This window comes from Pterocles gutturalis, unplaced genomic scaffold (assembly GCF_000699245.1).
Source record: "Pterocles gutturalis isolate BGI_N339 unplaced genomic scaffold, ASM69924v1 scaffold27048, whole genome shotgun sequence".
Taxonomy (NCBI): domain Eukaryota; kingdom Metazoa; phylum Chordata; class Aves; order Pterocliformes; family Pteroclidae; genus Pterocles; species Pterocles gutturalis.
Genome location: NW_010126432.1, coordinates 3,144 through 15,765, shown reverse-complemented (window position 1 = coordinate 15,765; position 12,622 = coordinate 3,144). Strand labels below are relative to the sequence as shown.

At 51.6% G+C, this 12,622-nt stretch overlaps 1 protein-coding gene across 1 annotated transcript; it reads right to left on the bottom strand.

Annotated features, from left to right (window-relative positions):
• Nucleotides 1-3,967: 3,967 nt before the first annotated feature.
• Nucleotides 3,968-7,009, bottom strand: GRXCR2 (glutaredoxin, cysteine rich 2; the record flags this gene model as incomplete). Its single annotated transcript, XM_010078991.1, has 2 exons — nucleotides 6,665-7,009; nucleotides 3,968-4,183 (listed from the first exon to the last, which is right to left on the bottom strand). Coding segments are annotated over exons 1-2 (561 nt in total), but the record flags the coding sequence as incomplete, so codon positions are not given.
• Nucleotides 7,010-12,622: the final 5,613 nt, after the last annotated feature.

Sequence of the window (12,622 nt, the reverse complement as noted above, 5' to 3'; positions counted from 1 at the left end):
ACCGGGCCGGACAGGGACGGGGACGGGCAGCGGGGCACAGCCGGGATCCCCCCAACGCCCTCCGCGGGCTGGGGACGGGCGGGAGCATCAGGCCAACGGAGAAACAAAGCAGCAGCGTGTTGAAAGCAGCCCGTTACCAAAGCACCGCCTCGCCACGATGCTGCAGGAAAGCTCGGACATCTACTTCATCTCAAATAAAAGCATTTATTGGTCAGATCAAGGCAGGGTCTTACCAAAAATGAACGGAGTGCATGGAGAGCAGGGGACAAACCCACCGGCTCTGAGCCGTGCCCAGACAAGCCCTGCAGTCCCCGGGACCACAGACCCGAAAAGGGAAGAGCCCAGCTGCAGGCATCACCCACCAACGTGTGGGGATGAAGGGAAGAGCTGACACAGCCAGGAGGAGTGGTGGTGGTTGAGAAACATTGTCGTTACTGAAGAACAATAAATATTGATTTTATAAATGCATACTTGCATCTAGTTTTATTGTAAACATCATCAGCCAACAATTTCACCTGGTTGCTTTTTTCTTCTCTGATGCCAGCAAACTTGTAAACAAGCCCAACAAACTGTGAGATCAAACGGGTCAAGTTAGAGGGAAGAGCTCTGCTTGACGGCAGTTTCTGGTCTGTGAGGTCTCGCCTGCCCTCAGTGAATACCCAAAGGACGGCATTTTTCATATTGCAGATCCTGATACAATAAGTGAAGGCAATCAAGTATCTGCTCGGGATTTATGCACTTCTTTTGGAAAAGAAACCCTCAGTACCCTCTGAACAATTTCAGTAGGAGACATATGGAAGTCTAAGAGCTAAACCGGCATTGTTTCTAATCATTTAAGTATTGCAGAGAAATCTTATAACCTACCCCAGGAAAACAGAAACTTGGCCATAAATTACCCTGTCTAGGCTTGCAGCCTCAGCATGAAGTACATGTGAGCAGTCTCTTAACTCATCAGAGTCTCAGAGGTAATATGTGAGTTAAGGCTGCACTAACATTGCTCGTGAATATAAAATGTAATAAGTTCATGCTTTGGGGAAAAAATATACCTTTCCCCTGTTTGCCGAAGCCCCCCGAAGCCCCTGCGTTCTGCACCATCAGTGGCAGCCTGCAGAGTATCCCGCATCATTGCTTCACCTCAACTAATTAGAGTTTACCTTCTGCAGATTACAACATGGGATTAATATGAAGCAACCAAAGTCCTGCTCACCACCAGCCTGGTCCTGAAAAGTGCTGAGCATTGTACAGGGGAATTTTAGTTCAGCGCTTCCTCACAAGGAGGCTAAAAACTTAATTACTTCTATTTATAATAATAAACTATTGTACTTTTTTATAGCTCCAGGTTTGGGAAGGGGTTTCAACTTCTTCCCATAAATCAGACCCCAAAGGAATCGCAGTGTCCGCTAAAGCAGATCTAAGAACCAGCCAAATCCTCGGGAAATGCCTGTGACACTGCAGGGCGATGACAGAGTTAACTGCAGAGGACAGTGTAATTTTATGAAGTTCAGCAAGTTAAAGCCCAGGGGAGGCAGGGCTCTGCTGTTGTTGTACAAACAGACTGTACACCCTGACACGTTACTGACGTGCCCGAGCTGCACCTACTTCTGCTGCGCTTCGTGATGATACTGGAGTGCCTGGTGCGTCGGGACCTGCCGGTGCCGGGCACCCAACACCCAGCTGAGGGACAGTGCCGGCAAATTTACACTGAGTTCCAGATGCCAGAGACATTTTTGCAGGTGCTTGACATCCGAATGCGGATCATTTCCTCCAGTGTCGGGGGATATGTCACCCCTGCAGACAGCATCGCTGCAAAGCTGGGTCTGGGCTGGGTCACAAGTTAGGCGGGTGCAGGCAGGAGATAAGAGGGACAGTTGTTAGCAGGGCTGCAGAATTCGCATTGGTGGTGAGATGTGTGTAGCGTGCCTTTCACAGCTTTTAAAAACTCATCACTTTAGCAAGGCTGCTGGGAGGTTAAATAACTCAGAGTTTTCAGCACAACCTCGCCAGGGTGCGCGTAGCCCACGGCAGGGACGGCGGTCCTGGTCAGGCAGCGCAGATCTGGCAGGGCTGCATGCCGCTTTCCTTGCAAGCCGGGCAGCGGAGAGCCCTGTAGGACTCCCTGAATCTGTTTGCCAGCATTGAAAACTTGCTTCCGTGGCACAGTGAGCAAGGAGCAGAGCCTGACCCTTTGCACTGGGAACAGCCGTGTTCAGCATCTACTTCCTGAAAGAGAAAGATTGAGAAAAAAAATCTGTCCTGGCTATCAGACAGCAAAGTCAGTAAATAGTTGAAAGAGGGAAATTCTGTCTCTTGGGCTTTTAAGCCATTGTTGCTCCTGACGTGCCACTTTGCCAATAACGTTCTGTTCTCTACAGCAAGATCTTCCAGAAAAAGGCTCCTGTATATCTGGGGGCAATTTGTGGATACCTCTGAAATGAGAAGTTAATGTGATGGGGCTTATAGCACAATACTTTCAGCTTTTCTCCTCCTGCAGAGCTCCACCCATCTTCCTGTCATTTCTGAACACATCCATCCTCCCAGCTCTGCATTCTCCGTTCTGAGCCACACTTCATCCCTCCATGCACTTCTCCCCATCCTCTCCCCCCACTCCCCACCACCGACACACACAGCTTCTTTCAAGCTGTCCCCCGTGCTTGCAGCCAGCTCCCGGGGAGCCAGACAGCCTCTTTCAAATCCCAGCTTAAAACCCCATGCTTCCGCAGAGCCCAGAAGTAATTAAATATCTGCACCAGGAAGAATGGAGCATGGCGCAGGCTCATTCTTTTGGTGTCAGGTTCAGAGCCCTGCATCACTCCCGTGCAGCGGTTCTGCTCTACCCCGCGCTACGGAACGAGGTTGTAACTACGATACGGGGAGCGGGTGCCAGACACGCATCGTATTGGTGCCTGCTTATGAATTTGATAGTGCGAATTAACTGAATTCTTGGAATAATCTTCTGTGATTTGGTCATCTTTAAATGAATGCTCGTTATACCAGTGTACAGAAAGTCCAAAATCATTCTAAAAACATCATCGCTTTAGGACCTTCAAGTTTTACTTTTTGTTCCCAAACCTCAAGAACAGAAGTACTTTGAGCCCTTAGAGGGTTAACAGGTTTCTCTGGAGCTGTGCCCTCCTCCCAGGTGTGCCACTGGGGGAAGGCGATCCATTACCGTGGGGGGGTCCTTTCCCCTGTGTTCCCCCCCCAAAGGCCAGGAGTGATTTTTGATGACTCAGATAGGCGTCGCTGGGAGATGCAATGAATTGTGGCTTTTATGTTAAAGCCCTTTCTCTGAAAATCAAGTTAATTTCAAAACGGACAGAGGCCAAACTTCCTGCTCAGTTTCTCGGGGCTGTTTCCAGTTTTCCCGGGGTCTCTGTGCAAGGGGGCCGTGCGCAGGCTCATGGCTGCAGGAGGACCGAGGTGACTGCACTCAGACCTGCAAAACTCTGATGCTTTGTATTTGCCCTGCACAACAACATGATGCTTTGTGGGATCAAATTATGGTCAGACTAATTGGGATTCTGACCAACAAAGACTAACCTGTGAGAAAACAAGTGGAAGGCACAATCTTATTTCAGCTGATATTAAAATTTTAGCCTCCAGCAGTCTCAACCACAGAGCAGCTGTGTTTAGCTTTGTTCGGCTGGAAAAACTCCGGCCTGGACTTATTCCACTGGGAGACAGTGACAGAGGATGGAGCTAAGCCAAGCTACATGAGCACCAGTGATGTCCAGGGGAGGGATCCGGTGGGAGACACGAGCACTGCAAACAGAATGGTTGTCCCCAGCGCGCAAACTGCAGTGCAGTGTTGGTCGGTTATCCCCCGAGCGGAAAGAGGAACACAGTGATGCTTTTAATCCAGATTTAGGGAAGTGTCAGATACAGAGATGGGGCTTGGGCGGGAGCACTCAGTGGTCTGACCAGACCTTTAAGACCCAAAAGCCTTAGAGAAAAAAAAATATCTTACCTGCACATACTGGTTGCAGGCAACCTTTTTTTCCACATCTTTTTTACGCCCGCTGACAAATCTTTCTTTCCTTTCCCGGTATACGAAGGCCCAGTCACTTATTCCCTCAGCCTGGACGATTCTCCTCATGAGCTCTTTCTGGTCCATCGGCGCACGGATGATTTTCAGGTTATTGGTGTAGATGATGATCTTGCCAAAATCTAAAATTGGGGAAGCCTGTAGAAGGATCTCATCAGCATCCCGCCTGTATAAATACATTCTGCAAACACCAATGGTCCCTGGGCTCCCAGAAGAATGTCCCCACCAGCCGGTGACCTGCATGGCCAGCTCTGCAGCACAAGTCAACGGGCTACGGGATCAGACCAAGACGTTGGGTCACATCCCAGGAGCCTCACTTCAATGTCACATTCTGGATGGGGAAGGATTTTGGGGATGTAAATTCTCATTCCAGCCCATGTACAAGAAAAAAAGGAAGGCACAATCCTAAGAGCAGTGGTCTTGGCAGATGTGGGAAAGCGACCTCTGCTCTGGGGACAGACCTGCACATCTTCAAAGGTTGCACAGCTGGAGGGTGGGGGGCTGGAGAGGGGTTTTCATGTTTTTGGGCAGAAGTAGAAATTCCCACGATGGCGACCTATTCCACAGCCTTTGGTGGGGTTTTATCGGATTTAAAATAAAGCTTTTCTTTGTAATTCATTAATGCTGGCAAAAGGGTCAGATGATAAAAAACCCTCCTTGTCCCATGCTAAACTGTGTTCCTGACAGCAAGTAGCCAGTCTAAATAACCATCTCTGTGTGCGCTTGAATTTGTGTTCTTCTCTGATGATTTTACAGCTAAACTTGGTCAAGCGCTTCTCTGGAAGCAGTATTTCGCCTGCCCAGTCCCTGTCTCCCTTTGCACCAGGTATCGTATGGCTGTTACCACGGACTATTGTTTTACACGCTATTCGTGTTTCGCTCTGTTTCAGTATCTGTGTCAAGCAGTGATGCAAAAGGAGATGTTCTCCTAAGGAAATACCCCGCCAGCGTCGCACGGGCTGCCGTGGGGTGGCTGATGGCTCCCCGGCCATCAAGAACCTGCATCTCTGGGGGGTGAAGCATGGGGGAGGTGGGTAGCACAGACCCGCACCATTGGCAAAGGCTTTAAAAGCCTGGCGATTGTTACACAGACACGGTGTCTTCACATACCAAGTGCGGGTTGACACAACACACAAGCAGTACTGGACAGCATGATCGCTCCAGGTATTTACGGTGAGGGAAGCTGGAGAACAGAGATGAGTGCTACCCAGGAATGCAGAACAAATTAACGGGAGGGATAAGATCACCTGAGTGCTGTCTTTAGGCAGGAGAGATGCATCACGGTTTGGTTTTTTCAGTTAAACTGGATGTCCAGTGTGTCAGCTAAATATAGCTCAGCCATCAGCCCTCTGGATTCCCCACGCACAGCTTTGATTAGCACCAAGAATTAACAGACTTTTAATGCATTCAAATCAAAGCTCTAAAATAATTTTATACTTTTTAAAGCATTTTGTTCTCTCTAGTGCCAGAGCAACATACCTTACTGACCCAATGCCCACAGCAGATGAGGACACAGCTGTCTGCATCGCAGCGGTGGGTGTACTGGAGCGATTCCCTCCGCAGACACCCCCAGTTCTCAGCCCTTCTGCGGTCTGGGGGCGCGGGACAGCAGGGGGGTGGTGTGCCGGCACTGACTGCTCGTGGGTCAGTGCGAGCTGGGCTGGAATGAGCCGTCCCCAGGGAAAGGCGTGAGAATGATTCAGCCAGCCAGCGCACCTCGCACCGTCTTCCTTTTTATTGTTTTATCTCTGGGCAGACTCAGCTCTAGGAGCCTGCTGATTATATCAGTGTAACCAACTCCATTTAAAGCCTGCCTGTCGGCGTGCCGCGGCTGGTACCAATACTGCCGATGTGCCGACACTGGTGTGTGAATGGTTCGGTTGGTACATCTAGAGCTGATAACACCAAATAGCAGCAAAAGATACATCGATCTGATTCGACAGGGTAAGAAAATGAACACAATCCCTGTGTATGAATCAATTTAACATATATTACACACACACCGGTTTTTATTAGGACTAAAGAGACACTTCTGCATCAGTGGCATTAATTATACGTTAACAAAATACCCACTGAAACTAAGCTGGGATTTTCAAAGCAGCTGAAGGGGAATTTGACTCGGCAGAGGACGCGGATGCATCGCTCGGAGGCTCGCTGCTGGCGGCACTAACCTTTTACCAGCTGAAGTCATGCAACTTTAATGTTTTAAATATAACTAATTAAGATAATATCCACCTTACATCTGGCTGCTTGAGGTGCATTAGGATTACTATTTATAGATATTGGTATATATGGAAACGTTACATCTAATTCTACAAGATGGGCAGATGCAGATCACCAGTGGGAAGACGGAGCACAGCGAGCGGATGCTGCTCGCTCGCCGACGGCACTGCTGCAGAACACGCAGACCTGCCACTCGCAGAGCGAGCAGAACACAGAATTGGTGGGATAGGGGCTGGAGACTAACCGTCACCCTTTTAAAATCCTGGAGTGACCAAACCGAGCTTTATCTGAACGAGGTTCCAGCTGGAGACTCCTCTCACCATATTGCCACACAAGTGGTTCAGCCCGAGGCAGGTTCCCGCGCGGTTTGGTGGCCCCGGGCTGGACACCACTTACCCTGCAGCAGCCGTCGCTGGCCTGGCCGTCGCTGAGCAGAGGCGAGTTGCTGGCCAGGCCGTATTTCTTGTCCTCTTTGAATATGCTGATGCGCTGGGCAGTCAGCTGGGCTGGCGAGTACAACCTGTTCTCTGGCGCTTCCCCAGCCCCGCAGAAAGGGTCCCCGGGCTCGAAGCTGTGGCGGAGAAAACGCCGGGAGTGCTCCTTGGCCGGGGGCTCCAGCTCCTGCCCGTCTTCATAGACTTGTTTCAACACTCGACCGCTGTACGCGGATGATATTTTGAACCTCACTTTGCGGGGCTTTCCTTCGTGCCGCTGATTGAGTTTCTTCTGATGCTCATCCATCATTAGGATTTCAGGCTGCGGGTCCTGGAGATCAACTCCAGGAGCTTTGGGTCCAAAAGAAAACTCTCTGCAGCTTCCCCCAGCCACACGATGCATAATTCAGGGTTTCTAGTAGTCCCTCTCATCTTACAGCAAAACTGACACCACTGTGTTAAATATTGATAGATATTCACAAAGAGAAAATATTGATGGTAGCGAAATACAAGGCGGGTTGGTGGATGGTGGGCAGGCTGGCTTACCGCAAGAGGAAAGGAGTTAGCTCGGAGGATAGGATTAAACAGAAAACTCTGCCCGTGTTCTGAAACCATGGAAATGTTTCTGCTATGCGCTGCGATAAGAACTACCCCAAATACACCATCCCAGCAGATTTTCACAATTTCCTGACAAGGTGAGAAGTTAAAAAGACAAGTTCATGGAAAAAAGCAATCCAGCTTCACAAATAGCAAATGTGAATAATTCCTCTCCCATTCTTGCTCTGAAGCCCTGAGAGTACAAAGCTCCATTTCATTTTAATCCAAACATGTTCCTCTACAGGTTGGTGGAGATCTAATTAAGATTTTCTCTCTCTTTAGCTTTCAGTCCCTATTTGTAATTCTCGCTGCCTTCCAGGGCCTTTTGACCGTTCTGGGTTTGTTTTACATTTTTAAAAGACAGTCACCTACCGAGAGCCACCCGAAGCCCAATCCTCTGCGTGTTTGCAGCCCCTCCCTCGCGTGTGCTCAAGCTATTCCCGTTGGGTCATTTTCTTTCCCAGCAGGCAAAGCAGAGGTGCAGAGCAGAAGGGGACGGGGCCCCGGGTCACCGTGGAAAAGCAGAGATGTCGGCGTAAGATTTCAGTAAATCTCCACTGTTAAATGCAGTTTCATTGAGTAGGACTTAAACTAAGCTTTCTGCTTACACCCCACCAAGGCTATCTGCTTTTAATCCAAAACCAGCACTTTTAAAGCTTAATATTCTCAATAGATTCATTTATTACGGTTATTAAATTTTGTTCATGAAATACATGACAGCTCCCAAGGCCGCACACTAATAACAATACAGACCTTCCAACCGGCCACGGTCTCCACGTGCCGAAAGCGGTTTCTGTCGTGACAGACGCTGCTCTTGCAGGTCCCTGGGGCTGCTGGAAGCCTCGTGTAACACGAGCAGAAGATGCATCTTCCACCAAGAGAACCTGCACGAGCACGCCTGGGTAAACACGCAGCCACGGGCACGCCCTCTGCATTTCCCAAACACTCTGACGATGCTCGTGCCAGTCTCCCATCCCATCTCAAGCAGGAGGATCTCACTCTACACGAACACTTTGATTTGCATGAGTCGAACTGGGCTCTCACTGCATTTACTGGAGAAGCCTGATCCACCCCTTCCTCCTCAGCCCCGTGTGAACCAGGGCTCCGTGCGACTGCTTCTCAAAGGGACACCGGCAGGGTTAGTGCGACACAAATCAGACTTCGCGAGATACCATAATTGGAGTTCATTTTCTTTTGATTAAGGGAACAATCAAACAGGAAACGTGGTTCAAAGCAGCAATGAGAGAACACAGCTGAGCACCGCTGCCATGGTCTGCAGCAGTGAGACAGGCAAAGCGACTTCCATCCTTACAGTTACTTACAGGTGCTGCCAGAGCAGCAAACCTCCCTTGCCCTGTAATTTCCACATTACAGCAATCTCCTCCTCTGCAGCGCTATCGGCTGGGCTCGCTCAGTGCGAACAGCTCGCGGCTGCGGGCGCAGGGGCTGCGGGCAGGTGAATTCCACCTTTGCAGAGGCTCAAACAACCGACAGACGTATGTTCCCCAGGTAAACCCCAGGTCGCACACAGCAGCTGCTGTTGATGCGTGCTGTAGAGGGCTCCTCACCCAGCTGTGCATGCACTTCTGTGTGTGTCCCTGTACAGATAAATCTTGCAAAAAGACTCTAGAACAGCCCTTCTGCATTTCTTAGCGGCTCCAAACAGCTCAGGCCAACCTTTGCACATTAAATAGCCCCCACAGGACCGTTCAGAGCCGTACCTGCCTCGCTCCAGCCCAGGAGCATCACCGCGTGCCGGGGCGGGCGGCACGGCACAGGGCAGAGCCAGGGAGCAGCAGGCAGGGGACCGACAGGCTGTCAGGAGCCCAGCACCACCTGCAACAGCCCTGCCACACAGCAGCATCCACGCTGCTCTCATGGGTTTGTTTCCCCCAGCTAGCACGAGTCCTACTAAAAATACAGCAATAATAATTTCGCATGCAGCAGCCAAGCCATCAGGTTTCATGATGTAGATCACCACTGCGCTGTGTTTTACTTCAGCCTCTTTTCCACTGTATTTTAATGACATCTGTCTTTCCAGCACGGGGCCTCTCCTCACCCTCCTCCCCGTGTCAGGAAATGCGAAGTGATGGCTGGAAGCATGCTGGCAGCTCTGCAGAACAAAGAGAGACAGCCTTTGCCCTAAGGAGCGTAACACGTTGGGTTGGATCTATTGCAGCAAAGCAGGGTATGTGCAAAGTAGGACAGAAAGAAAAGCCGTAGAGAACTGGACTGCAAGGCTTTGAAGGCATGTTTCCGCTTGCAAGCTTTGCTGAAAAATGTTTTGTTGTGTTTTGCTTCCTCAGAGCAAGCACCACAGGTCTGCTCCTCGTGCAGGCACAGGGCAGGCAATGGAGTGGGATGGGGACGAGCGTTACGATTCCAGCTGCGGCGATGCCCAAACGCTCCAGTCCTGCCCCACTGCCCAGGTTATTCTGAGCACACGCCGCATCTTAAAGTCCAGTCTGTGGGCGAGTGCTGGAGAAGAGACACCAAAGGGCCTGAGCAGCAGCAGGGGCACCAGAAGGGCCAGAGGCCATGGGCAGAGGACAGGTCAGGCGTGAAGGATGCAAAGGAGTGAGGTGGAGCTGCAAAGCAATGACACAAGCATTTAACTGGCTTCAGTGTGGGAACAGCAAGCAGAAAGGTTCAGGTCAGCAGGTCAAAAAGATAATTTTACCTGATCATTTAAAGGAGCTGGAGCAGGCTGTGTGCTGAAGAGGCCAGCAGGTAAAAGCAGGAGCAAAAATACTCTGCGTGGAGTCACTGGCTGCTAACCCCAGGAGAAGGTTGCATTTTTGATATGTACAAGGAAAAAATCACCGGCATTTAGACACCTTTTGGATCCATGAGGAGAAAGAAGGGAAGGAGTCACTTACCAGTTGCATGACTTAATGGAGGGGAAGATAGTGGCGTGACCATGGTAAACACTGCAGTGTGCATGAGGATCTGTCAAGCAATCCATGTTAACCAGAACTGACTGCCAGCAAAAGACGGAAACTTCCCTCTTTTCACTGTTCTTCAGGGTTTCCCTGCAGCAGGGGACAGCCCATCCCTTGTGAGATGAGCGGGGTCAGAGCATGGCACGGGCAGGGCTGCACCAGCCGCCCCCCAGGGTGATACCGAACCCCTGAAGTGTGGGGGTCCGCACTGTGCCAGTTTTGGGCTCATGGGGCATGAGGGTGCACAGAGCTACACACACTGTCACATACCCCGCGAGCTCAGCGGGCTCCATTTCCGCAGGAAGCCAAGCCGGGAAGGTTTCCCTGTGCTGTCCCGCTGGCACGGGCAGGGCCATGGTGCATTCCCGGTGGCTGAGGTCAGCGGGAGCAGAGCACGGCAGCACCTCCGCAGCGGGTGCAGGATCCTGATGAAAGGCAGCAGCTCCCTGAGCTCCCACCCCAGCCCTGGGGTCTCCCACATGGGCAGGTCAGAGTCCTGAGCAAGCACAAAAATCTTGAAGTCGCAAAGAAACAAAAACCAGGAAGAAGCATTTCAAAGAGGGAAATTCCCTTGGCTGAGTTTTACTTGCAGAGGCAAACCTCCCTCGCAGCTCCCAGCACAGCCCATACCCAGAGCTGGGGAGCACACGTGTGCTGGGCAGAGAACAGACCAACAGCAGGATGGCCTCTGGAGGGACACAGGGCAGCAGCCAGGAGAGGAGCCCTGGGAGGGCAGGGACAGCTCAGGGACAGCCACCACCTCACACAGGGAGCGCTGGTCTGTGCCATGGCTGAGATACTGCTCCCAGGAGCCTGCAGGCACAGAGCTGGTCTGCCAGCATGGAGTAACAGCCACAAGGACTCCATCCAACCCCACAGCACCTTTCCACCATGCTCTTTGCACATCCCACTGCAGCTGCTCCCATGAGGAGCACAGCTCTGCAAGCAGGAGCTGCTGGAGGAGCAAACTCCAACCACCAGCCCCCAGGTCACCGAGCAATCAAACACAGAGCAGCAGGCAGCTGAACCCACTGCTCCTCAATGCCATAAAGCAGAGGCACATTTGCAACGGTCTGTTGAACACTTACCCCCACCACACTCCCCCTCCAGCACCACAGCCATCCCCTCCCTGCCTGGAGCTGCAGCCTGCTGCCAGCGGTATTTATAGGTGGGTTTGCTTCACCGGCCGAGCTGCGGGCCCTGCTCGGGGCTGCAGCACTCACTGGTGGCCAGGAGCACCTGGGAACACTAAAAGGTGATGTATTGTTGGAGCAGCGTTGTTATTTGCATCTGTGTTTAATTAGGTAACTGAAGCCCGACACTTGCTGTGGTCAGACTGTGTGAAGAACAGCTGAGAAGGGCTCAGAGCAGCTTCCAAGGGCCTGTTAGGCTGGTGCTGGGGTCTGTTGCTGCTTGGAAACCCTTATTTCTTCTTGTCTTAAAAATGAAAATTGCATCCCTGCAGATCCAGCCCTTACCGGCCAAATCCCAGGGCAGCAGGATTTAGTTCCTGGTGTTGTGCAGTCCTTCACTGCACCGCAGGGAAAAAAGGATGAATGTACCAGGAGGGGCGAGGCAAAGCCTCCGTTCCCCTCCTGGGTGGCCACCGCATCCCTCGGGGCAGGGACCAGGCAGCACAGGAGGAGAAGGAGGTCAGGGTGACATCCTCAGGCACAGGGACAACCGTGTCCATCCCCCCGCTGCTGCCCAGCCCAGCTCCACCACCGGCTGCTTCTAATGACACTTCAACAAACACAAACAATCTGTTTTAAGGAAAATCAGTGAATAAATTTCATTTAAAAATATGTCTCTATTTCTGGATAGGCACCGCTCCGCTCCAGCTACTTCAGAATCGGCTGAAGCTTTCGTGTTACCCAACAGCAAGGCTGCACAAGGCTGTTGTGGGCAAAACACTGCATTTGACTCTCTGTCAGCTCTCTAGAGCACTGTTCTTACACAAGGGTAGCTGGATTCTCAGCGTTTGGCTTTTATCCACCAGCTGATGCATACCTCGTGAAAGGGAAAAAGGTGAAAGGAAGGCTTCCCATCAGCTGCCCAGGGTTTGTCCCTGCTGTGTGCCCCCCCGGAGGGTACGGAGCGGGGCGGTGGGAGCAGGGGGCTGCCCACCTGACCAGGACGGAGTGGAGGGGAGCAGGCATTGCTTTGAGAGGTGCACAATTTTGGGGAGGTTTTGCTGTGCTGGCTGTGGGTCCCCGTGCTGCGCACACCCCTGCAGATTCACACTGGCCTAATTATGTCTCCAAGCAAATGCAGCGTGTTTACTGAATGCACAGGCTGCTCTAAATTAGCACTCGACGGGTACAGAATCCACCGCTGCAGCTGCGCGCAGCCGCCTGCCGCGGCCGGGCCGTGCTGGCTGC